Source organism: Vespa crabro, chromosome 8 (assembly GCF_910589235.1).
Source record: "Vespa crabro chromosome 8, iyVesCrab1.2, whole genome shotgun sequence".
Lineage (NCBI taxonomy): Eukaryota > Metazoa > Arthropoda > Insecta > Hymenoptera > Vespidae > Vespa > Vespa crabro.
In genome coordinates this window covers 8,994,709-9,022,587 of record NC_060962.1, presented here as the reverse complement: position 1 = coordinate 9,022,587, position 27,879 = coordinate 8,994,709, and the positions used below count along the sequence as shown (strand labels likewise).

Here is a 27,879-nt window from a genome sequence, read left to right as displayed (position 1 = left end):
CCTTGCCCTTTCATCAGGTACCAAGAATTTACTATTCTTAATAGGATTAGATGTCAAGTTTTATGCAACTGCGTTCCTTTTACTTTTTATTTAATTTTCATTAAAAACATATTACGACTTTCTTTCATTAAAAACATATGTACGTACATTCTTAATCAGACAGATATTGAATCGAAATATCTTTTAAATTGTTATCGCCATCGAAAATTCCAACAAGTCTTTCTTACGAGAAATGTAAATATTTTAATTGATCTTTCTTTTCTCTCTCCGAGATACTGTTTAATGCAAAGACGCATATGCCAGTTAACATATAACATATGTACATACTTTGATACTTCGTAAACACACGCGTAACGCTAATTGTTACCATCTCTTATATGTTTTTTTTATATTCATGTTATTCGCCAACAATAGCTGACTTTTCTCAATGGTTCTTTTTTTTTTTGTTTAATACGATCTGTCCTGGAATAAACTTTAATAATATTGTCATTCAGAATCAAACGTAACATTTCGTAAATAAAAAGAGAAACTATAAAAGTATCGAGATCGTTATCATCATCATCATTATTATTAATAATAATAATAACAGTACGTCGTTATCGTCGACATACAATTACATAGCATCAACGTAGTAATTTATTCTATTCCGATACACATCGACACATGTAAATATTAGAAAGAGGAAGAAGCCAATCGAAAATACGAGAATGAAGTCGACCGCATATTTGATTGTTTACATAGTATGTCGATAAACAAACAGGATGATGAGACCAAAAAAGTCTGTACCGTGTCAATGGTTTAGCAATGCAAATCACGTTGAAAATATTACCGATGCGTGCTCTAACGGTTACGGTCGAGTTTCCAATACTATGTTTCGATATTTCTCTGCTTCTTAAACGTCCAAGCACAAAAAAGTGATTTGAATCCAAAAACGAAGGAAAAAGAAAGAAAAAGAAAAAGAAAATAAAGATATTTGTGAATACAGGATAATAGCTCGTATGAAACATTACGTACGTAGTACTTTAGTTACGTACATACGAAACAAAGTAGACGGACGAAAACATCGTTTACGTTAATAACGTCAGAATTATTTGTAAAATTGGCACGACTCGAGATCGTACGTGTTTTTTCTCCCTCTCTCTCTCTCTCTCTCTCTCTCTCCCATTTTATTATTATTATTATTATTATCATTTACTATTATTATTATTATTATTATCATCATTATTATTATCATCATTATTATTATTAAAAGTAAGTTATCGAGGAATTCGTTGAAAAAAAAATACATCGATTGACTATTTTCTACGTATAAGAAATAGAAAAATGTTTTCGATAAATTTTCTATTTATATACTTGATATGTATATATATACATATATGCATAATGTCATCGTACGATTGAACGACGAAACAAAAGTGGACGCAGTCGTGATCTCTCTGTCTCTCTCTCCCTTGTTCCTAAAGATGGCGGATATAAATCGCCGTTATACTCTTGGCACGATTCCCGTTTAAAGTATCGTTATAAATACTCGCTCGAGCTAGGCCTCTCTTGCCACAATAAACCGTGCTCATAACATTTTCTCGTTGTAATTCTTACGACTTTGTTTGATTAAAAAAAAAAAGTCCATTCGCGTAAGAGAAAATATAATACTTAGTCCATCGATAATAATATTATTGTACTTATGTAGGTACATACATTAATCGTATTCAAGGGGAAAGTGGAAAGGAAGGAACGATAAATGACAAAAGTGACAAATGTTTGCCGATATTTATGTAACTCATTATAAAACATCTATCTCGAGTCAAATTCATTTTCATTTATTGCTTTTGCCTTTTCAAACGACAATGTATTATATATACATATATAGATATGTACATACATATATACATATATATGTACGTACATGAATATTTACGAGTATATATTCGTTAATAAAAATATTTTATATGGATTATGTTAAGACACAAAGTTAAAGAAAATCTGATTTTTCTTTCCTTCTTCGTGTTTTTCTTAAAGGATCAACTACTAAGTATTGATATAGGGGGAGAAAAAAAGAAAAAGAAACAAAGCGAGAGAGAGAGAGAGAGAGAGAGAGAGAGAAAAAAAAGAAAATAAAAAGATTGATGATATGCCTCGCGTGACTTAAGATGACTCATAGGTCTTACGAGAGACGCGATAAAAGTAAACGTACCTGTTAAAACACGCCTCGATATCGCGATGTTACCGCGTGCAACAAATATGTTCCTTTACTATGTGCCTGACTCATACCGATATTTGTTTAATCGCCTACATACATATACCTCATGTCCCTTACTCTCTCTTACCTCGTTCACCTAAGAATTTATGTTTTCCTTACTATTATCTAGACCGAATGTCAACGAACTTTTACATAAATGTTATTATACCGTTCTAACGTGAGTATTATGAAAAAAGGAAATTGCAATTGGAGTTTATTCGAGATGAACGTATTTTTATAATCTTTGTTTCTTTTTTATGTTATCTTTCTCGATAAAAAAGAGAAAATGTTAGAACAAAAAATTAGAACAAAAATAATAAAACACAAAGGATCGCATAATAATGGTAAGAAAAATCGTGTAAATAATGCTTCACCTTGATTTATTCTCAGACAAAGTCATTCTCGAATCTATGAAATTCAAATGTTCGATCGGCCTTATATAATTAATTGTTTTTTACTGTAGACTATTGCAACTGGACGATATTTATGTTTATTTATCCACTTGGTATTTTATTAATAGACACCTTCAAGGCAACGAGTTCAGCTTAGAAATCAATGTATGTATTGCCTTTTACGTGAAAAGTTTATGACGTAACGACTACATTTATCAATCCATATCACAAAGTGTTTAAGCTATCTTTTTCCATCCGTCTCACTTTTTTCCTTTTTTTTTTTTTTTTGTTTCTTTTTTCCTCTCACGAAAGGTCGCTCATAAGACAACACTTAAAACATAGCAAAACACGAGTAGGATAGGCATCTTGATGTATCGTCTAATCTAATCGAACGAAATACGAATAAACAAAATTTGACATTAGCGTCTAATTATTTAATTCTAAAAATATATTTATATATCTTCTCTTATCCTTTCTAAGTAAGTATCTCTAATAAAACTTTCTCTATAATTCGCAATATTCTCAAATGAATTTTCCTAACATCGATTAGATCGATCGTTAGAAATCGGCTTAGGTGGATGGAAAAAAAAAAATAGAATGTTCGTTCCTAACGAAGGTCGAGATAAATATTTTTTCTTTCGAGACACGTTTTGGATACAGGAAGACACGATAGCGAGAATATAAATTTGATTAGAGCAACTTCCGGTCTTCGAATAACGCATATACAATGTTTACAAACTGCGTTCTATCGAACTCTACACGAGTATACAAAAAAAAAATATATATATATATATATATATACGCAGTGTCCCAACGAAAAGTGTCCATCAGGATTATTACGAAATCTGATGATATTATCGAATAATACCAGAGACAAATAAATTTCGTTTATGACGAGGGACAAGTCTTTCATTCATTTTGGATTAACCTTTTTGGGGATTTACAATCTCCTCGTAAATTTTAAATGGCAACAGGGATCAGTTTACAACACTACCTACCATCCGAAAGGTCTTCTAATTCTCTTTACAACGTTGCTATATTTATTTTTAATTTCCGTTCAATAATTTCTGAGATGAATGCGTTTCAAAGTTTAAGTAGAAAACTACTTTTACTTCATTAAATATCAAAAATGTGTCATTACCGATTTCCATGGAGTAATAAAATCTTTGCTGAATTTCGTATCGAATGTTTTTACAGTACATCCTGTGTAATCTGACGGCATTCTTCGATTATGGGCTGCTGAAGTTCTCCTAATGAAGCCGGTTGGATGAAATATTATTTTGTAAATATTTCCAGAAGAAAACATTAAAGGATGTAAACGGTCGGAAAGATAATGGCTTAAAAATCGCCATATTGGAGCTAAATAACTTTCCATCATGTCGAAGAAACATTTTTTCCTATCATATTCAGGTTATTCTGAATGATTTTTACGATCAACAATTAAAGATCAAATTCTCGAATAAAAAAAAAATTAGAAACTCTCTTCGCTCGAATAATTTGATAAAATGATTGAATCAACGATTTTATTTTATTACCCAAGATATAAGAAAAAGAAAGAGTTAAATTTCATAACAATCCTAGCGGTCGCTTCTCGTTGGGACACTCTGTATATATTCTTGTAAATATAGTTGTGTGAGAGTAGAAGAAATGACTTGCTGGGAACCCTGAACTTTCTAAGATTTATGTCTCGATTATACGTATTTACATATATGTGTATACGCATTTCTTGTTAGTATCATCGAACTATTTATCGATGCTCATTCGATCGTTAAAATGTTTACTATAAAGTATGAGCAATCGATGTGTATCTATTTATTTTCAATAATAATTTGCTATGAAAAAAATGTGTATATGGTGAAGATGAAAACGATAAAAAATACGAAAAAGAGGAGAAAGAAAAGGAAAATAATAAAATGAAATTAAAATAAAAGAGATAAATAAGAGATAAATAAAAGAGATAAAAAATAAAAACCATCGAGATATCAATTCTTGACTTTCGTCTGAGAAAAATCGTTTTACTCGCGAGTCGCATATCTAAGTATCGGTCGAAGGATCGTGCTCTGCGTGACATTATCCGGCGTGACCGCAAAGAAGAAGAAGAAGACGAAGGAGAAGAAGAGGAGGAGGAGGAGGAGGAGGAGGAGGAGGAGGAGGTGGAGGAGGAGAGTCTCGTTAAAATTCACAACGCGGTCGGTCATCGTCGGATAGCACGCTTAAACGATAGAATTTCACGTCGTTTATATATGTCTAGGCATACGTACACACACACGTACTTTTAGGTATGTAGATAAATATATACAAGAGAGGGCTTCGAAGCGGAGATGGAATCAACGTTACGATTCCTACGTGTTCTTTCTAATCTTATCGATATCTATGTATATTCTTGCGAGAAAAATATTTGTCTATCTGGTAAACGAGTAAACGGATTCTACTTGAGCGCGATCGCGTTACGCAAGCCTGATTTAAAACTCTAACTCTGTATTCATATACGCAGGACATTCTTCGGCGTATCTAATCGCTCTTCTTTTTTTTTCTTATTTTTTTTCTTTCCCTCCTTCTCTTTTCTCCTTCTCGTAGATCGACGCGTGCTGTCGACGAGAGTCGTTATCAACAAAACGTCGTTGTTTATAAACACACGAGAAAAAATAAATATCGCCTGACTCTCATCATTTTCTAATATTAAAAAGAGGAATCTTGTAATTATCGGTTATGATATACACTCACTTTCGTATATATATATATATCACATATATATATATATATATATAAGAAAGAAAAAGAAAAACGAAAGGAAAATTAATCGTTCGTAATAGAGACGGCGAGTATCGAAACCAATCACGTCGGACTTTCATCGATACCCAACTATTTTCTAATGTCACTTTAATGCACGGCATATGGCGATAGAAAGTGATTCTTCAAACGATTTGTTTTACTTTTTTTTTCTTTTCTTTTTTTTTCAATTGGTATTCCATCGTTTTATCGGTGTTTTTCAATACGATCGATATTAAAAACTCATCTCACACGGTTCGATTATATTGTTTGAATTTTGTCGATTTTTAATTCGAATAAAAAAAAAATAATAATAATAATACAAAAAGAAAGGGAGAAAGAGAGAGGTACCAATAGTTCTCTAACTACGTCTCAAATTTGTTCAAGTATGTATACCAACGAACATAATGAAAATAGTTATATCGTTCTGAATGTATACATATATATATATATATATATATATATATATATATATATATATATATATATACACACATATGTGTATGTAACGCGTTCACGTATCAACGGAGCAACGAAGCGCGGAGTAAAAAGGGAAAGGAGATGGTGGCACGTTGTTGGCCTAGCAGGGCAATAAAGTCAAGGTTTTCTACTCACAGAAATAACGCGATCTTGCGATGCACTTGTGATTGGATTCTAACGATAAATACAATAACAAATAAAGAGAGAAAGACAGACAGAGAGAGAGAGAGAGAGAGAGAGAGAGAGAGAGAGAGAGAGAGAGAGAGAGAGAGAGAGAGAGAGAGAAAGAAAGGAAAGGAAAGAAAAAAGGTTAGAGTTGTATTCGTGACTATTAAAGAGAACCTATGATCGTTTTGCGAATATATTCTTAAGAGATCGTTGGAGTCTGGGTTGGGTTTGAAAGATAGGCGCCATAGAATATAAGTAAGCGTCTAAATCGTAAAACGAAAGTTCACAAAGATCGAAAGAGGCCGAGACAAACGGCGTAAGTCGGTAACATAAAAAAAAAAAAAAAAAGAAGAAGAAGAAGAAACAGCGTGAAGAACGTGGAACGTTTGAAGGCACCTCTCTTCTCTCTCTCTCTCTCTCTCTCTCTCTCTCTCTCTCTCTCTCTCTCTCTCTCTCTCTCTCTCTCTCTCTTTCAGGTCAATCAAGTTCATTGGCTCTTTTTCGGAGTGGCCGTTCTTTTCCCTCTTTCAGCTCAGCGAATTCTCTGACACAAACCTGTGTATACACTGATTCTTACACAATTCGTATTAGGTCAGTGTACCGAGAGGACAATGAATTAACTTTGTGAAAAGAAAAGTTTCGATATATTCGATGACATAGAATTATCATTGATCTGATACTTTTGTAAAGAAAAAGAAATCATAGTATTAGTACAATTGTATATGTATATAATTATATTTTGGGATAGTTTAACATATCGTAAATACGCTCGTTAATCAACGTCTTTCCAATCGATCTATTGTTATTCTTCGCATCGATTTTTTTCGACGCGTCGATTAAATAAATCTTCTCCTCCCATGAATCTCTCTGTTCCTTCGTTGAATTGTACGGTCCATTAAACGCGCATACATGAGTGCTCTAAGACGCAAAGTATGCATTAGGAGATCTATTAAATATACTATCGTGCGATATAGTTATCTAAGAACGGTGTATAAGGTATTATACAGATATATAATGATTTACCCTGTACTTCCACTTTCGCGAAAGCAAAATCCAAGCGAGTTAATATTTTCCTTCAATTATATTATTATTATTATTATTATTATTATTATTATTATTATTATTATTATTATTATTATTATTATCATTATTTTTATCATCATCATCATCATCATCATTATTACTATTATTATTATTATATAACGTTATCGTGATCCACCAGTGAGTTGATTGAAAAGAATAAATTAAATTTAGTGAATCGAAATGAATAGAATGAAAGATAAGCGAGGAAGGAAATGAAAGTTATGCGATCGATGTTATAAAAATCGCAACGCCTCTCGTAATTCTTTCCAGTTAGGAATAACTCTCCTCGACGGACAATGTTTACCGAAGAATCTCAAACAGGCGTGGCGGTTATATCCTTCGCGTCGTGTAATTCTTGGCTTTTTTATTTTTCTCGTTTTCTTTTTCTTTTTCTTTTTTCGTTCTTTTTTTTTCTTTTTTTCTTTTTTTCTTCTTTTTCTCTTTCTTTTTTCTCGCACGAGTTACTCGTTGCCCTCAAGAACGAAAGAGAAAGAGAAAGAGAAAAAACGTTTCACGTATAAAGGAAAAGGAAGGATGGCGGGGCTGCTGGCTGGTGGTTTTGTCGTGTACACGATCGTTAAAACCGCACGGAAGGCGGCAGCCACGAATGTAGATTTATCTGCTAATATAGTAGCGATCCTCCATTGTAGTTGCTCGAGCGTAAATGCTCCTTGGTAAAACGCTAGAGGGTGAACTCGCGAGTAATCCTTTCTCTCCGGCTGATTCTGATTCCGTGAGTCATTCGCCATAGTCAGTCTCTCTCTCTCTCTCTCTCTCTCTCTCTCTCTTTCTTTCTTTCTTTCTTTCGCTTTTACGTACACACTTCCAAGTTTACTCGAAGGAAAGAAAGAGAGAGAAGGAGAAAGCCTGTTTTCTCGGGCTCGCTGTTCTACCTGCTCGCAAACTTGTTTTCTTTCCATACCGTTTCTCCTTTCTTCGATCATCAGCTGTCCCTTGTCCTCCTTCTCAAATCATGCTATTAATGGGATACTCTTTTATTACGTTACTTCCGATCGATTTTGTGCACGTGTTTCTCTCTCTCTCTCTCTCTCTTTGTTTGTGTGTGTGTGATGAAATTATTATTATTATTATTATTATTATTATTATTATTATTATTATTATTATTATTATTAGTGAAAATAGTAAAATAAAAAGAAAAGTGTAATCTCTTCTCGAGAAGATCTTGAAATATTTTCTCTTAATAGAATCTGCTTAAAACCTTAGACTAGAGCTCGTACATTTGCAAATTATACTAGGAACGTAGTCCAAAAATAATATTACGAGAAGGAGAGAAAGAGAGAGAAGAGAGAGAGTGTATGTGTGTGTGTGCGTGCGTGCGCGTGCGCGCGTGTGTATGTGCGAATATATTCTCTGGAACCACGAGAAAATGCCGTGGTCAATGACCTTCCATTTTTGGATTCGTCCAATAACGTGCTAAATCATATCTATCGTTTAATTTTCCTGGGAAACGTTTGAATTTTCTTTCTCTCCCAATCAAAATGTTTGAAAATTTTTATTCTAAGCGAGTATTAGACTAATTTGATAAAAATTAAAAAAAAAATTGTTCTTATCGAATATTTATCGTCACTTTTATTTTTAACTTGTATCGCCAGGATTCTCGTTAATGGATAAGATAGTTACGTTTGTATATTTTTACGCGCATTATTATAGGTTAATTAACTATCGTATATTGTAAACGCTTTCGACCGACTTACGATGAGTCACTGAACGAGATCGCCCGGTCTTTGCCTAATGACATCATACCTGTGTGTAATACCAGCAGGTATAATTAGTTTGTTTCTTCCGCGATGATACCTGTCGCTTCAAACGGGACGGGGAGGGGGGGAGGGAAAGGAAGAAAAAGGAACGGAGAAAGAAAAGAAAAAGAAAAAAAAAGTTAAAACGCAGCTGCTTGTTTATAAAAATTAAATGATTCGACATTGTACGATATATTACGTATAACAAGACGATAAATAGGTGCGTTGACAGATCAGAGCGATTAATTCAACTTTTAGAACTTTTTGAAATTTTTTTTATCCATCGACCAAATCATTTGATCGATGCATAATTTTTTATATTTAAAATAGATTTTCCTTAATGATCAGTTGAACGATAAATAATGTACAATATATAAATACCAACTTTATCAATTCTCTTTACTTTATCCTCTGTGAATTTAATCGATTTGTCAAAATAAACGACTCGTACGTTAATCTATTTATTCACCACGTAATATAATATTTTCTCTCTCGCTAATCGAAATGTATAATAAAATTTTATAAAGGTTGGTATAGAGATAGATCGTTGGTATTATTAATATTGTACATTTTGCGTCACATCTCTTCGATATATTCTACATATCTGTTGGTTTTTTTTTTTTTTTTTTCATCTTACAAAGACATCCCACTCTCGTACCAATGATGCTTCATCGATGATCCGGCTCGTTAACTAAGTTTCTAAACGCTCTGCTAAGCGAGAAATAATCGTAGAAGTAAATAATAGGAGGACGGCTTATAAGACGTTCGTTTGGATCGAGAGACGTTTTCTTACTAACGCGATTTCGACTTTCGACGAGTAAAAGTGCCGCGTTTGATATCTTTCTCTCTTTCCATTTCTTTCTCTACCTTTCTCTTTTTCTCCATTTATTCCCGTTATCACGAACGCGCTAAAAAGCTTTTCAACGAGTTATCTCGATAATCTACAAATATAGGATAACGCGATTTTACATCCGGTTATTTTCCTCGTTGATAATGTTTCGTTCGTATTTTGAACGAAACGCGATTGTTTATGTCGATGATAAGAGTTCGATCTGTGCGATGCTGCCTGCTAATTATCGACCGATAACTTCCTGCAAATCCTATCGTACGATTCGCATTGTTTACTGCTAAAATACATCTGCGAGAAAATAAGACGAGAATGTCAATAAACGTCGACGTCATTATCGTTTTGCTATTAATTTTAGATCGGTACGAACAGATAGATAGGTAGATAGGTAGATAGATTGTCGTGTTTCGAATGCAAATGATTAATTAGCTATTCCGTAGCGAAATTACATCGACGTGTACATACGTATCTATAATTCGCGATTCACCAATGAACTCTCATTCCGATCGGATAAAATGGAGATTTGCGGTCGCTGTCAATTTAGTTAACATCGGGAATATTAGCGCCAAAGAGGGGGGGAAAAAAACAAAAAACAAAAAAGGAAGGAAAAAAATTGACATTCACCATAATAAGTTCCGTAATATAAATCGAGAGAAAAATTCGAATATAATAATTGAATCAAATTTTCAACGCCAGTCGATATAATTAATTTGATTCGTACGAATTATTAACTTTTACAAATGGAACGGGGGGGGGGGTTGGAAGGAAAGAACAAAAAAAGGAGAAGGAATGGATAAAGAAGAAAGAACAAATCCAAAGAGATCGTATGTGTACAAATATACGCACGTATGGCGAGAGTACATTCAATATCGTGGCAAAAGAGAAGGCGCGTGGAGCGATAAGTAATTTTCGAAGAAATCTCTGTGGCCACGCGTGCGACCTTCGTGATTGCCCCTGCCTCATTCTATCTCTTTTTCTCTACGATTTATTTTTTTTCTGATCCCAGAGATATACCGAAATTTTGCGCGTCGTACCACGGCCGACCTTGAAAAACCAAGATCCACGTGCCGTTCCGTATAGCGACATTCGCGTCCCTTACCATTTCTTCTTTGACTTTTACGATCAATTATATTTCCGTAAAAACATATCTTCGACCACTTGTGTTTTTCTTCCTTTACCGTTTTGCCCACGACTTATATATTATTGTATTTTTAATTTTTTTTTTCTAGCAAATAGATAGGTATATTGTACAATCTATGAATCATTGACAATACAATGACATATTTCATTTCATACGACACGTAAGAAAAAAAGGAGGAAAAATGATAAAAAGAAAAAAAAAATGAACATTTAGCTTTAATTATTTAGAAATTTCGTTTCTATTTCTAGGGGAGCATATACATCCCGATAAAAATACAACAAAATGGCGACTCGAAAGGATCGAGAGAGGACGATTTCGAGATCCCTTCGTCAGCAAGTAAGTTACTGTCAGAAATAACAAATGCTAATAAAGATCTACTTCCTTTCCGCATATCGTTGTTTCTTCTTTTAAAAATCTAGTTTGTCATAAATCTTCAAGCAAAAACTGTATTTTTCTAAAGGCTCGTAAATATAACTTGCGTACTTTTATTTTTGCCAAATGTTCAAAACCACGAACGAAAGTTCTGTTTTCGTTGAGTTAGAAGCAATACAAGGCTAATGCTCTTTCGAATACCCAATAAATATTCTGGCTTGTTTATCTTCTCACTTTTCCACTATATTTACCACGCGCTCTTTTATGCTCGCTATTGTTTGTTTATCTTTTTACTATGTTTTTAGTAATCTCCTGGCTCGCGTTAAAAACATTCAAATGCTTTTTCCTTTACCTGAGAATATGAGTCACTTAATATTATCAATGTGCACGGTATAATCGTATGCAACTATAGCAATCTTTGAATTTTTCTACTTTCTACCTAAATAAGCCCTTTTTTATGAATAAGATAAAATATAAAATAAAATATTCTATCTGGAGTGAAAGAGAATCATCGTACGTTTAATATCTAATTGTTCTCTTTCATAACGATGGAATAATAAAGATTTCGATGGGAAAGGACCAATTTCGAAAATATTTCTGACAAGAAAAGGAATGTCGAAATTTGAAATAAGAAAATCATAGATACAATGAAAGAAGGAGGTAGTAACAGAATTAGTGAACGTTCGTAAAGTATGAAGTCATACATCACAATTAGAAGATTAACGAAGGAGACGTCGTAGATTTGCCAGAAGCGAGTGAGAGCATTCGCTACAGTACTAATTCAATGAATAACAAAGTATACGGACATGAAAAAAATAAAGAAGGAATTCTTTATATTGTGTGTGTGTGTGTGTGTGTGTGTGTGTGTGTACACGTGTGCGATATTTTCTTTCCTTTTTTTATTTACCATCTTCTTTGCATATTTTCAACGGCTCGATTTTTACATAACACATTTTCACAGAATTATTACGATCTTTAAAAGGACAGGTAGTGATTTAATATAACAGGTAGTGTAATATTAAAAAAAAAGGAAAAATAATGATATAAATAATATAATTTTTCCGGCGACGATTAGCGTTACAAGGAGTAAAACACGCCTTGTTGGTGAAAGTTCCGAAGTAAATTTCTTTCTTGACCCGTAAGAGAGCGAGCGAGTGCATCGACGATATATGTGTCTCTTGCGTCAACGAGTCTATGTTTGAATTCAATTGGCGAGTATCGCCTTGCGATATATCGTCTTTGTAATAAAACACATAATCCTTTCCTTATTGCGTCGTCTTTCGTTGTTTTCAAATCGAATCGATATACCGAGAAAATTTTGTTGCCGAATATATATACGCACACACACACACACCAAATTTATCGATTTGACTTTCGCACTCGATAATTATAAAGAATTATTAAAATGGATATTAGCTTAATAAATTACGTTATTGAGGATATATTTGGTATTCGTGAGTTTGCATGATGCTGTTTCTCCAGGTACCTATTATTTCTTGTGGTATATTTTTGGATTCACGATCACGTAACGGGCTCGTACAAGCATAAAATCGACCGGCTTGGTATGCCTTTTCTCTTTTTATAGCAAAAATCTCTCTGTCTAAGCGTTTAATAAACGAGTATCTATAAAAAAAGAAAAAGGAAAAAATACAAAAAAAAAAATAATAATAATAATAATAATAATAAAAAAAAAAAGGAGAGAAGGAAAAAAAAGAACGAGTCAGTTACGTCGATACTTAATTTGATACAATATCTTTTCCCGAAGAATTATAGATCCCCCCACGCTTATATTCAAATCGCACATCGACATTTAATGATAATGAGAGATTATATAAAAAGTTGACGTACGAGAGTTCGAATGGATTAGCACGAAAATTAATACAAAAAATGCTTAAGTGTGTATTATCTTTTGACAGGGGAGGGGAGGGGGAAAGAAGTAGTCTGATGAAATATTAGAAGCTTCGTTCGTTATGTCGCCAACGTGACGTCGAATCTGCGCAGCTTGCCGTTTTAACGCTAACGACTCTCGTTACAATCTGCTGATTGACCGACTCTGTCGACCTCGTATACATAGCTGTTACTAACATGGCTCGCTTTTGCTACCGGACCATGATAAACTTTGTAAAAAAGATTATTTTTATATATATATATATATATATATATATATATACACATATACACACACATCTGCATGTAGGTATATAACAAAAGTTAGCTTCGCAAAATTTGGCGATCCCTTTGCGATCGTTATCGAATATCGTTTGAAACGAGTTCTTCCTTGGTTCTCGTCGAAAGCATCTTTTTTTTTCCATTTAGGGTAAGCTGAAAGAAGGAGAGAGAGAGAGAGAGACACTTTCGTGGTTTCTCGTAGGTGGGCCTGTATCTTGGCTGACGACTCCCACCATACACGGAAACCGGTTCGAAGTTGTTATTAGAGACATTTCAGTGACGTTCTTTCAATGTTCTATTCCAACAAGAAATCTGACATGATTTTCTTTTTCGCGACAAATATTCCTTCCCATTTTTAAATGCATAACTTTGTTCGACGATGCTGTCTGAAGGGGAACTACAAAAAAAGAAAAAGAAAAGAAAAAAGATTTTATTTTTCAAATATGCTATATATTATTCTGACATAAAATTAAGCAAAGAAAAGAGAAAAAATAGAGAGAAGAGACTTTTCTTGCCGATTGGAAACACTTAGCAAGTCTCAGAGCTATATTTCTTGCGAGCGTAAATCGGCTCGCATCGACCTTTACTTGTCCTACGACGAATGACCTAACAGTGAAATTATATGAGCTGGAAAACATCTCGTTCGAATTCATGTAAAGAAGAAACGATTGTTTGATTTTTCTTTCATTTTTTCTTGTCTTTTTTTGTTTTTTTTTTTTCTTTTTTTTTTTTTTTTGTTTTCATCGACCAAAACAAAATTGAACGGACAAACAACAACAAAAAGCTTAGCTTAGATATAAATCATACAGCAGGATTTTAATATCCACTCGTTAAATCGTTATTCCGCCGAATTTATATATGTGCCGAATTATACGTTGCTAAATTTTATTACGTCACGTATTAAATCAAAATATTTATAATCGATATTACGAAACGATAAACGCAAATTTTGTTGTTCGAAAACTCAAGCTCGGGTGTATATTCATCTTTAGGAATGAATAAAAAAAAATAGAGAGAGAGAGAGAGAGAGAAACGAAGAAAAAAAACCGATATCGCGCAATGAACGATGATCGAACAAGAATAGAAATAATTCGTATGCTCGAAATGTGACGTTGTTTGATAAAGAGGAAACGTTCTTGCAAGTTCATTGAAAGATAAATAAAGAGAATTAAAAAAAAGAAAAGAGAAAAAAAAATATCTATATTAATTCTGAAAAATATTTCCGCCAAATGAGTAATCTCATGCCGCGTTGACTCGAGTTTGCGATTGGCGAATTATCTACAGGACTACGATAAAATCTATTACATAATATAAAATGGTCACGCGCTACGTTGGGACTCGACGACGTTGACCGCATCGGTCACGACGATTGACTTCGGACAACGTGTTTGTCCAATGTCGTTTGCATCTCCTGCGGAACTACAACGACGTGTGTGGATATAAAAAAAGAAAAAGAAAAGAAAAGAAGAAGGAAAAGAAAAAACATATCGGTATGTTGTTCGGACAACGAGCGCGAGAGTATACGAGCCTATAGACGGGCATATGTACGTAATAATCCAAGGCGTATTTATGCGCTACGTCGTGCGTCTCTCTCTCTCTCTCTCTCTTTCTCTCTCTCCTATTCTACTCTCCGCGTCCATGTTTCCCTACCTCTCTTCTCCGTATCTAGCCAGAGTTGAACTATTCGTTTGACTCTTTTGCCTCACCTTTTCCTTTCCCACCCTAACAGCGTTTATGTTTATACATACATAATATATTGTACACAAGTTTGTCTCAGGTTACTCGAAAGAGATCTCAACCTTTTATCTCCTCCCCTCTCTTTCTTATCTCGAAGTTTTTCGTGATATCGTCGAAAACGTTCTATCTGTTAGTAAACACTCTTAACGGTCTTTATTTTGTTTGCAAAAAGAAATCTAATATAGCGTATATACGTAATACGTTGATTAGTATAACTAAGTACTATAGAGGAACCTTTTGGTCGGCCTGTATAGATCTCTCTCTCTCTCTCTCTCTCCCTCTCCTCTCCTATTCTCCTCCTTCTCTTCCTCCTCCTCAACTTTTCTCGCGCTACTCATTCGTTTACGTGTACATATCCATATCTCATTCTCTCCCCTCTCCTCATACCTCACGCGATCACTTTACATACATATACACATATATACATAACTATCTTTCTCTGTTGTGTATACGTATTTCTGCTAGTGTCCTCTCTCTCTCTCTCTCTCTCTCTCTACGTCGTACGATGTTATACGTGGCCTACGGCCAGGATGCGCGCGCATCCATTCCCAAACGTGTATCGCGCGACTCGCGACGCGTTGTTCGTTCACGAGACTCCATAACGTTTCTACCCAATGATACCTCTTCTCGGCGAGGACATCACGAAATAAAAAAAAAAAAAAAAAAAAAAAAAAAAAGAAAAAAAAAGAAACAAAAGAAATAATTTTCCTTTACCAACGCTCTGAAAACTTTAGCATGCGGAAAAACATCCGAGATCGATGATGAGAGAAATAGAGAGGGAGAGAGAGAGAGAGATAGGAGAAGGACAGAGAGAACGATACGAGTAGAATTTCGAGCAAATTTTCCGCGAGTCGGCACGCTGGAATCGTTCGCCTCAATCGTGGCTCACAGCACGTAGGCAGGACGGCGTATATAGACAACGGCCGAGTACATGTGTGTAGGTTTCGAATGTTCGAGAAGGTCAGTGGTTATCAACCGGTGGCGTCCCTGATCTAGATGCGTATCGCTCACGTAAGATGCGAAGTAAGGAAGAAACGTTGTTATCGAGGCTCGATATATAAGACATGACAAAAGATATATATATATATATAAATACATATATATCATCGTGAAGAAGGAATAAGAGGGAGAATAATAAGCGATCGTACGAAAATACGTTCTAAGAATGAGTCAGACGGATATGAGATGACAACAAGGATCGTCGACGTGGAGTCAACGACGAAGACACGTGGTAGTAACGGAGCGCGTCTCTTGCATCATGCCCGTATAATATTGTGGTTAACGCGGCGTTAGGAAGATAAGAAGGAGAATACAGGGAGGAGAAACGACCGACGGCTGAGAGCCACGTTGCCTACGTGACTACGCGTTCGCTTTGGTTCAGTGTGGTGGTGGTGGTGATGGCGACGGTGGTGGTGGTGTGGTGATGGTGGGGTAGTGGTGGTGGTGTCGTAGCAGCAGTGTGGTAGTGGGATAAGTTATTCGGAGCGGGCGTCGGCGAGGTCTCCTGATTCGCCTTCCATAGTGGTGGGGGAAACGGCTGAGGGTCGCGTGGAGGGGGTAGCAGCGCGGGGTGTTAGTAAGCGATGCAGCCATCTTGTCGAACTCAGTCGGAAACCAACTGCCGAGCAGTGAGGGACGGTGAACGAGAAGACCAGATGTGTTAGCCGAAGGATTTTTAATGCGCTTCCGAGCCAGACTACCGCTACGTGCGAGAGGCTGTGTGATAGCGACAACGGAGGAACGACCATCGCGGGATTTTCGCGTGCGGAAAGCCCCGTTAAATCCGATTAAAAACCTTCAGAGGATCGGCGAAGGGGTGCAGCAGCAGCAGCAGCAGCAGCAGCAACAGCAGGAGGAGGAGGAGGAGGAGGAGGAGAAGAAGAAGAAGAAGAAGAAGAAGATAGAAGAGAGTTTTGGTTTAGTAGCAAGAGTTTTCGGCGGACGATTAACGGAGGGTTGAAAGCGCGTTTTAACCTTCTCGTCGTCGACGTCGTAGCAAGAGAGTTAGAGGCTTGGCCGTTTGATCGTTTGGTTGACAGAAAGAGAGAGAGAGAGAGAGAGAGAGAGAGAGCCAACGAGAGAAAGAAAGACAGAAAGAAAGAAATACGAGTATCACCGTCGAGTGAGACGACGAGGTTTTGTCGGAGAAAGATATAAAAGAGAAATATAGAGATCGAGTGCAGTGTCAAAGTCTGTGATAGTATTTATTCAAAGGATTTCGAATATACAACAGCGACGACGACGGCGTTTAACATCGGTCGACGGTAAAAGAAAAAAAAAGAAGAAATAAAAAAAATAAAATAAAATAAATCGCGCGCGTCGAACAAGCGAAAGATTTAGATAGGCTTTATATATTTATTTATATCTGTGATATCTACACTGATATACATCGATCTGATTCGGACGGCGTATCCATCGGAGAAAGTGGAAAAGGATCATCGAATCGTAGACGTCGCGCGAACACGAGGAAGAGCTTTTCACGATATACATATATATATATATATATATATATATATATATACATATATATATATTATAAGAGGATCGTCGTAGGGAGAAAAAAGAGAGATTATATCAGTATCTTAGCAGATAGGCGTTTTTTGTATATACGACTGACTCTTTTTTACAATTATTAATACTGGTGCGAAATCGCCAAAAGAGGGAGAGAGAGAGAGAGAGAGAGAGGGAGAAGAGCAGAAGAAGAAGGAGAGATTAAGTGAGAAATCGAATTTTCCTAGCGCCGAACGAAAGTTTACGTACGTGAACGAAAATGGTGGAGAGACTAGTGGAAGAACGCAAGAGCAGCTTTCAAGCGAACGGCCGAGGTAAGAAAAACGAGAAGTTATGAGATTTACGAGTTAACCTCAATTTTCAATGCTTTTCTTTTGTTATTTTTTTATCCCTTTATTCTCTGTTGGGGCGGGTGGAGGAGGGGGAGAATGTCTACACGCGCGATCGATCGATCTCTCTCCTCCTCCCCCTTGGATGATGTAATGACCTGTCCGCCGGCGATGCTTTTTCAATGTACGACTTTTTTTTCCTTGCCTTCTTTTTTCGTCTCTCTCGAACGACGAAGTTGCATCATCGAAAAGTACGCGCCGGACAATTATCGCGTCGCGAGGAAAAGTGAGATGACTTAACGAATTTCGATAAGAGATGGGAAGAAAGAGAGCGGGAGGGAGAGAGGCCGAGGGAAAATACCGGCAAAAAGTAGAATCGAGGACGCGTGTTCGCGCGCGCGGGGAACTTTCTCGACGCCGGCACCGGTTAACCGCAGTCGGTGGTGACGGTGCTCCGTCGTCCCCTTCGTCTATCGACTTATCGTTCTTCTCGAATTTTCTTCAAACGAGAACCCAACGATCGATGTTCTTGTTGTTCTTTTTCCCCACCTCCCTTTCTTTTTTCTTCCCTTTTTCCCCTCTTTCGTCATACGAGAAATTGCTAAAGTGTATATCTAACGATATTAGTTGCGAATATTTAGGAGGAGGAGAACAAAAAATCAATTTGTCCCCGGACGGAACGACGACGACGACGACGACGACGAGAAAGAGGATAGAGGTGACGCGACACTTGTTCGCGACGCGTCTTCCTTTGTTTTTCTTTCTCTTTCTTTCTCTCTGTCTTTTCTCCCGCTTCCCTAGCACGTCGTTCGCATCTCGAATGTTTATGTTAAAAGCGATCGACGATATATATCTCGTTTTGACCTCCTAAAATTATTATTTCGATTTTACGCACAGTTCATTTACTAATTTTTTTTTTTTTCCGATATCGTTTAAGAAACGTAAAGAAAGTAAGTAAAAAGGCATTGTGACGCTATATAACACTTTCAAAGATCAATTTCACGAAGATATAATACACGTATTGCATTATCGCATGGTATCATATTCGCTTCTTCTAAAAGCGCATCGTCGTACGACGAACGGCGGGTCTCGTTGTACGTACGTAATAATACGTCCTTGCGCGCTGTCTCTTTTGGCATGGTAGAGATTATTTTCGAGTAGCGAAGTGGGTTACTCGGTATGTTCGAATTCGGCGACGGACGCGCGACGCAAATCCTGTGAAGGGCGTCGGTAGGGCAAACCCAAACAAAGAAGGAAAGGGAGAAAGGACCCCTCGCGCATGTTCCGCTATCGCTTTCCTCTTCCCTTCCCCATCCCCCCTTTTCATGTTAAAGGGAAGCAACCATTTCGAAGGACGTTGAGAAAGAGGGAGAGAGAGAGAAGGGTTGCGCCGCGTTTATGCGTATATTATCGTTTCTCGACGAATCGTAAATCGCGTTTACTTCTCATCAATCCCACCTATCCAAATTTTACCCGTTTGCTTTTCCAAATATAAACGATGACGCGGCGACACTTTTTTTTTGTTTTTCTCGTCGCGAATGAGATATCCTGACTAAAATGTCGACGAGGACAAATTCCATTTTTTTTTTTTTTTTTTTTTTTTTTTTTCTTTTTTTTCCGTATCTACATCGCTCTCGCGCAATCGACTAGGATTTTCGATCTCTCTCCGTGCCAAAAATTCGATATGTGACTTTTTTCTTTTTTTTTTTTTTATGTACCAACGGTACGAACAATGGAATTTCATTCTCTCGTTGTTATAAACGCGATAAAACTACGTAAGGACGACGAAATGAGTCACACACGTTTTATCGTGGAGAATATAACTCATGAACAAAGGAAAACCGGGAGAAAGGACGAATGGTAATCCGATGGTTGTTCACCTTTGTTCAAAGATTTCATTAAGACGGAAGTCTTCGATTTTTCTCTCGTACTTCCGTGTAAATCTCGTCGAATGGTATTATTTTAATCAATCTTAAAAAAAAAAAAAAAAAGAAAAAAAAAAGATCCTTTTCGTTCGATCGATGGTCAAATTTTCAATTAGTTTTTTTCTTTGTCTTCTTTTTTCCTCTTCACAAGATTCTCGACGAAGGAATTTCTCTACGTATAAAAATGAACGTAGGACCATCCTAGCGTAAATCTTCCTTCCATCCAGCTTATTATATTATCGTATTCGAACGTATAGCGATCGTTCTACCCGATTACGTAATTCCCTCTTCTCGTCGAGGGGGTTGGGGTGAACGTTAGGGCGATTTAAACCGAGGAAGCCGCGCGGGACTCGGCGTTATCCTGTGCCAGTGGTACTCAACTCGAGACGTCGTACACTTTTCCTTTGTTTCCCTCATCTTTTTCTTTTTTTCTTTCTTTTTAACGAAAACTACGATGATTCCGTAGAGGTTCTCATTTCAATATAAAAATAAAAATTAGATCGGGTGATTATAATTTGATCGTCGTCGTCGTATCGTTTCATACATAGGAGAACGGTAGTATCGGTCCTATTACGATATAGAATGCCAACGGCGGTATCGCACGAGCGTATCTCTCGAGAGAACCGAATAAGAGAGCGAGAGAGAGAGCGAGAGAGAGAGAGAGAGAGAGAGAGAGAGAGAGAGAGAGAGAGAGAGAGATGGCGGCGTTCCTTTCTGTGCCAGTCATTGAACTCTGGCTCGGTGTTCCGCCAGTGGAGCTCCTACGGTCGTTGCACGACAACGACGACGGCGTCGCGACGACTGCTCGAGGAATGTACGAAAATACATTTTCCTATATTTCCTAAATGTAATAATAATGATTATTATTATTATTATTATTATTATAACAACAACAACAATAATAATAGTCGTCGTCCTATTATCGACGCATTCTTTTCGCTTTTTTTTCTATTTTCTTTTTACCATCGACAATCAAGATGGTCAACATAGAAGAGTGTAGTTCCTTTCTCCTTTCCTAAAGTTGATCGATTCTCTCGACGGTATTCTCTCTCGTTAGTTATCTCTTGGAGGTTCTCAACTGTGTTCATGCATCCTCGCAGCTTTCTGTCTTACTGCGTAGCTCCTCCTCCCCCTCGCTCTTTTACATAATTGGAAAGAGTAAAAAGCATTTATATTTGTCTCGTACGTATTAACTTCGTTAACCGATGAAAGATATCCTGGAAAAAGGAAAAGAAGGTTAAACCTTCCTTTTGTATTTTCCTGATAGTCGGTCAGAGTCGACGTTCTTTCTACGCATACGAATGAACGAATGATTAATTCTCAAGGTTAATGGATTTTATCATGCTCGGACTTGCCGTAATCGCGGAGTATTGTAACGGTTGAACTTACCTATTTTACGATATTTTAACGTACGAAATATATATTATATAATTATTCGTACGTTCAACCGAACTAAAAAAACGTTTCAACGTGGAACGCATAAATTGGTAATATCATTAATTATTATAATTAAGTATGCAATCGTAGGGAGAGGGGGACGATCGTAATCGTTACCAATCGGTAGTGGAGTAGAGCGGCGGAGTGCTTTTTTGGTCTAATTTAAGTTTCAAATGAATTCGGAGAAGAGGCCACGGTGCCTGCTGCTCGAGGCCTAAAACATCTATGCCTATAATTATGCTCGATTAAAATTGAGGTCGTTTCGTGTATTGGATCGACCGATGTGTGTTGTATCGTTTAAAAAAAAAAAAATAGAGAAAAAAAATAAGAGTTACGCATATACCAAATGTTTCGTTATTTCCTTTTTTTTTTTTTTTTTTTTTTTTTTTACATATGAACGAACGATCGATCGATCGAGTTTCGAGTAGAATAAATTCTACAGAAATTTTGTCGGGCAATGAATTCTCTTTCTATTTCGAGAGGAATAGAGAGAGAGAGAGAGAGAGAGAGAGAGAGAGGGGATAGGGAGAAAACATTCGGGAAGTTTCAAAAGGGTAGGGAGAAGAGAGAGAGAAAGAGGGGGAAATTATTTACATTTTCATTTTCCCCTCGTCACTCGTAGCTACTGCGTAACTGCTATTGGAAATTGTAGCATCCCTCGCGGACGAAACTTTTGATGGGTCTCCGTAACCGAGCTTTCCTCCCCCTTTTTTGGTACAAAGCTTACCTACCAGCCAACCACCTTTCTCTTTACTTCTTTTTTTTTTTCTTTTTTTTTCCTTTTTCCTTTTCCTTTTTTTTTTTCTTTTCTTTTTTTTTTTTTTTTTTTTTAATACTTTGATCGAGGGGAGACGAACGAGTATAGCGGTGCGTACCATAGTTACCGGCTACAAGGGTGGAGTATATTCGTTTCCTAGAACTTAACCCTCTGATGAATTTTCTCGTTATTTGTTTCCCCTCATTTTATCTCTTCCTCCCACTACCACCACTATTCTCTTCTGTTTATCCTAAGGTAAATGCATTCATAGATCTGTGTTGTGCATTTTAAAAAATGAAGGAAATTTTTTTTTTTTTTTTTAATCGGATGTTCCATGTATTTAAATCGATGAGTAATGAAAAATACTCGGAACGTTTATACACATGTATATTATCTACGTGCATACACAAACGTACGTACGAGAAATGTCGCGATCTCGTGAGAGAGAAGAATTCCCGCAAGAATGATTGATAAGGAAATGCGAATGGACGAGTATCACGTGCGCGACTTCGATAGATGCTCTGATAAAGGATTCTTCAACTGATATCTGTTCCGTAAATAAACGACGTGCACGACCAAAACGTAATTTCTCTCTCTCTCTCTCTCGAGCTTCTAGAAAGATCTTTCTAGAATCGCGTATTCCGCTAGGTGGTAGCTCTAACACGGTCTAAAACTATATAGCGGCCATTTGTCGCGCCGTTTAAAGACGACCTTTTCGAATCGGTGATCATATAATATTATCTATCTCTTCTATGTTTGTGTTTATATGTGTATATATATATATATACATATTATATTATGTCTGTGCGTGTATGTAACAAACGAATTCTCTCTTGATCGAAGGAAATACATACTAATTTTTTTTTTGTTTTTTTTTTTTTTTGTTTCTTTTTGTTTCAGGCGATGGTAATTGTAGAGACGTCGCCTCGACTGGAGAATCTATGAGCGCGGTACAAGCGCGTCAAGAAGAGGCAAGACGCAAAAGACGCAGGAAGAAACGTTCTGGATCGTCCCTAGTGTCCTCTTGTTTCCAAGGTAAATATGAATAAGTTACAGAAAAAAAAAAAAAAAAAAAAAAAAAAAAAAAAGCAAGGAAAAAGAAAACACAAAGAGGTTAGAATGTCCCAAGGATTTTCGGAATCCTGACGGTTTGTGTTCGTTACAAACCTTCCCAACGATTTCTCTAATGCGATCGAATAAGAAAATGATATATCAGTTTTATTATATATATTATCACGTTATAAAAACCAATTCTATTTTCGATGACTTAGCTTAGTATTTTTTTCTTCTATTCTATGACCTTATCCAAGTTCGGAACATTTCGAGAAACTCGTTCGAGCTCTACTCCGACGATCGATCGGTCGGTCGCTGCTAATCGATGTTATACATACACCGCATGTCGTACGCGTACATACATAGGTCACTGTTCTTGTTTGTAAACAATTGAGAACGTTCGTCCATTAAGAAAAGAAAAAAAAGAAGAGTGGGAGAGAGAACGAAGTGTCATGCGAACGTAGAAATCATGAACAAGTTTTATAGGAATGTGTATACGTTCGAAATAAAATAAGTTATAAATATTATATTTGTGCAATACGAAGAAGAATCGATCTTAGAATTGTTACACGGAGTTCTCATTAGTCGTCGCTGTAAAAATCGATTATTATTTATTAAGAATATCGAGTCGCAGTCGATCGATTGAATCGAAAAGTATCGAAACTATTCTTTTTTCTCCCCTCCCACTCTCTATGTATATATATTCTTTTTTGTTCCGAAAGAAAAATTCGATTAAAGAAAAATATCGTTTCGTCAAAAAATTCTTCCAAACTATTTAGTTTTTTTTGCGACGTCCAAAGACTATAAAAGTTCTCCGATGAGAGAGTGAGAGAGAGAGAGAGAGAGAGAGAGAGAGAGAGAGAGAGAACACTGACCGAGTTTGCCACCTTGCTGTGCTAGGTCATGTTGCGTCATCTCCGATCGATCTGCGATCCCATAAGCTGGAACTTTCCATCGCGAGGAAGCATCTGTATAACCCTTTGGGTCAACTCAAATATAGAATAAAATCGTTAAGATAGAGAGAATGAGAGAGGAGGGAATGGGTGAGTGAGGGTGAGAAAAAGATTCTAAAATAAGTGAAATAGTGATAGTGAAATTCGTTCATCTTTATAATAGTTTTCGATCTCGCATTTATCTCAAGGTCAGCGATATATGTATATATATGTATATATATTATACACGTATATATCTTTTAGGTCGTCTCCTCGATTGGATTTCATTCGTGGCGTGTCATTATTCCTTTTACGTTTTACCTCTCCGTTGGAGGAGGGGAGAGGATTAAAAATGTGTAACTGGTTTGTGAGCATCTTTACATAGGAAGACGTAAAACGTGAAAGCACATTATCGGCTTCTGGTTGCTAGGTGCCTACGGTGTTGCCGGATGCTCTCGCGTAATCTGCCGTGTTGTACCAAGAGGAGTGGCAGTCTTGAGAGAGAGAGGGGGAGAGAGAGAAACAACGGCGCAAGAGATGTCACGGGGGAAAGGGTTGATGGGGTGGGGATTCGGGAGGCGGAGTGGCAAGGTTTCGTCGGGTTTGGAGTAGCAGAGAGGGGGGAGGAGGGAGGGAGGGTATGGTAAGGGCGGGGTAGAGAAGCGGAGAATGGCAGGCCAATAGCTCGTTAGAGAAAGAGAGACGAATGCTGTGTATACGCGTGTACGATCGTGCGACGTTGCCGTGGCCGTTGTTCGCGAAGCTCTCGGCCACCCCTTCGACCTTGACATTGGCGGCTGTCCTACACGCAGGACACACACCGATCTTCCCCTCCCCCCTCCGCTTCCGCCCCTCACCGTACTATCAGCACGCGTGTTATATACCCTTCTTGAGCTTAATGAATCGATGCCTAATAATTAATCGTATTTCGTACGATCCACCTTAGACGCGCGAAGATCACACATATACACGCACACACAGCTGCAATGCCGAAGTATATTATATACCCTTTTGGTTGGCTATAATCGATTTCAAAGGATACGTCGTTGGGGTTTCGATAATGGAGAGATAACGTCAGACGTGGACGTGGATATTGTCACCAATCGTTGTTAAATGAGGCCACGTGAATTAAAGAAAAATTATATAGATTGGAGTTGGGATCTCTTGTTACGATAATGTCGGTAGGTTGAATGGATAACGCAAGAACTTTTAGAAAAAGATTTTCTCGAAAAGTTTAAGCAGGAAATAGTAGAGAGAAAGAGAGAGGGAAGGGTAGGGGGAAGATTTTTGATCTTTCCTTTTCGATCGTCTTTTTTTCCATACTCATTGATGATTTTATCGTGTTGCAGATTTGTACAAATTGACGGGAGAGGTGCTTGGAGAAGGAGCCTATGCCTCGGTTCAATCGTGTACATCCCTGTACACGGATTTGGAATATGCCGTGAAGATCATCGATAAGATTCCTGGACATGCGCGTGCTAGAGTTTTCAAGGAAGTCGAGACATTCCACCATTGCCAGGGACATCCTAATATCATACAGTTGATTGAATTTTTCGAAGACGAGGAAAAGTTTTATCTCGTTTTTGAAAAAATCAATGGCGGTCAACTATTGAACAGGATTCAAGAGAAGGTGCACTTTAGTGAGAGAGAAGCAAGTCAAATCGTCAGTGAGATCGCCAGTGCTTTAAATTTCCTTCATAAGAAGGGTAAGACTGAGATTTTTTGTATCTATCGGTTTTTTCTTTCTTTCTCTTTTTTCTTTTTTTTTTTTTCTCCTTTTTCTAGATCCTATCTTTATGAAAAAATGTAAGGATTTACTTATTTTGCTTTTTTTCCCTCTCTTTCCTGTTTAGGAATCGCACACAGGGATCTCAAGCCGGAAAACATCTTATGCGTATATCCGGACAAATTAACTCCTATCAAAGTATGCGATTTTGACTTGGGTTCTGGTATAAAATTCAACAATTCACTATCCAGTCCTGTAGCAACGCCACAATTATTGACGCCAGTTGGAAGCGCCGAATTCATGGCTCCGGAAGTAGTCGAGGCATTCATAGGCGAAACAAATTATTACGACAAACGTTGCGATCTTTGGAGTCTCGGCGTGATAATGTATATTTTGTTATGTGGCTATCCGCCTTTCTACGGGAACTGCGGCACCGATTGCGGTTGGGAGAGAGGAGAAAATTGTCAGGCTTGTCAGGAATTGCTATTTACCAGTATTCAAGAGGGAAGGTACGAATTTCCTGACAAAGAATGGAGAAATATATCCGAGGACGCGAAGGATTTAATTAGAGGCTTGCTAGTAAAGGAGGCTCATCAAAGGCTCAGTGCGGAATGCATTTTGAAACATCCGTGGATTAATCCTGGGCCAGCGTCGGTCGACAATAGCGAACAATCTCTTATAACTCCTCATATCATTAGGTAAAACTATTGTTTATCTTTCCCAATTGACATAGAAGCACAACAAATTTGATTGATTGGTTTTTGACTTAACCGTGCGCGCTTTTCCTTTCTTCCATTTACAGAAGAAATAATTCTGCTCGAGAGCTCTCAGCGTTCGCTGAGTCGGCAATGGCTGTAAATCGCGTGGTACTTCAACACTTTTCCATTAACTTGGAGGAGCTGACGGAGAATAGGGAGCCAAGACTGTCCACGTCATCTACCGATGACGACAATCATCCTTACGGTCACATGTCCGACTCCAATAGTGAATTATCGGAGAATAGCAACAAGCACTGTGCGACCCATTCTTCCAGCGAATTTGATACTAGTTCGCGTCAAAAGTCAGGCTCGGTTAATTCGAGCATCGATTTCAACGATTCGAAAATCATCGGGAAGAATCGAATAATAGGTAAAGATTCCTTTCAACTTTATGGTCTGTCGCCGCCAAGCGAGAGCAGACTTATGCAACGTCGTATCAAGGCACGCTCAAGTTTGATCGAATGTCAGAATAATAATTCTGTTATCGCATCCCCAAGTGGCTGAAATTTGACAATTTTAAAAGAGAGAGAAATTAAATCGATCTTCTTTTTAGAGTATAATTCGTCTTTGCTACTATTTCCCTTTCTGGAATCGCAAAGGTGTAATATACTTTTATCGAGCGGCTTAGAACGAGTAACGATTATTAGTCTATGTAAGCGATTCCTTCATTCGATTTAGAATGAAATTGGCTTGTATAAGAAGCAAAGAGAAAAAAAAGAAAAAGTGTGCGGTTAAAAAGAACAAAAAAAAGAAATAATAATAATAATAACAATAATAATAAGAATAATCATATTACAACGCTACAAAAAGGACGATGACGGCGGAAAGAAAAACAAAAAAACAAAAAAAAGAACCTACGATAAAAATATTTCATAGTTCTGTATTGTATTAAGCGAGTATGATAAAAACAACAAACGTTTTCATTGCCTTGTTTCTATTAACCTTGTTTCTTTCTTTTTGTCCCGCGAATATGAAATTTTTCACCTATATTCCAAGCTGTCAACGTCTCTCTCTATGCGCGATATATGTGTCCGCATTGTAGTGATAGAGTAGTGTCGTATTTTTGTGTACGAGACGACAGTTATCACGATACAGTACTTTGGAAATAACATCTACGACGAAAGAAGTTCATCTTGTATCGACATGGCATCATTCTCTTCTCTCTCTCTCTCTCTCTCTCTCTCTCTCTCTCTACCCTCTTTTTTCCTTTTCTTTTTTATATTTCCTGTACCTGACGCGACGATAACTGTCCTCTCTTACGAAGAATAGGATGTCTACGTTGGATAAACTCCAACTCGTG

At 37.1% G+C, this 27,879-nt stretch overlaps 1 protein-coding gene and 2 long non-coding RNA genes across 5 annotated transcripts in view; 1 reads left to right on the top strand and 2 right to left on the bottom strand.

Moving 5' to 3' along the window:
* The window catches only part of LOC124426020 (MAP kinase-interacting serine/threonine-protein kinase 1-like), a 31,126-nt gene extending 3,624 nt beyond the window's left edge, over window positions 1–27,502 (top strand). Inside the window, exons 2-6 of one of the 3 annotated variants that reach the window (XM_046967221.1) lie at window positions 11,122–11,209; window positions 23,011–23,145; window positions 25,445–25,801; window positions 25,949–26,519; window positions 26,624–27,502. In XM_046967221.1, the coding sequence (XP_046823177.1) occupies window positions 11,122–11,209; window positions 23,011–23,145; window positions 25,445–25,801; window positions 25,949–26,519; window positions 26,624–27,083 (1,611 nt within the window). In that variant the 3' untranslated portion in view covers window positions 27,084–27,502. Of the gene's footprint in view, window positions 1–11,121; window positions 11,210–16,763; window positions 17,977–23,010; window positions 23,146–25,444; window positions 25,802–25,948; window positions 26,520–26,623 lie in introns of those variants that run through there. The other 2 variants (XM_046967222.1, XM_046967223.1) reach the window with 2 other exon arrangements.
* LOC124426025 lies at window positions 8,580–11,012 on the bottom strand. The gene is made up of 2 exons (XR_006942636.1): window positions 9,523–11,012; window positions 8,580–8,949 (listed from the first exon to the last, which is right to left on the bottom strand). It is a non-coding gene; the product is annotated as an uncharacterized LOC124426025 (long non-coding RNA).
* Window positions 13,747–16,484, bottom strand: LOC124426024. The gene is made up of 2 exons (XR_006942635.1): window positions 15,065–16,484; window positions 13,747–13,811 (listed from the first exon to the last, which is right to left on the bottom strand). It is a non-coding gene; the product is annotated as an uncharacterized LOC124426024 (long non-coding RNA).
* Window positions 27,503–27,879: the final 377 nt, after the last annotated feature.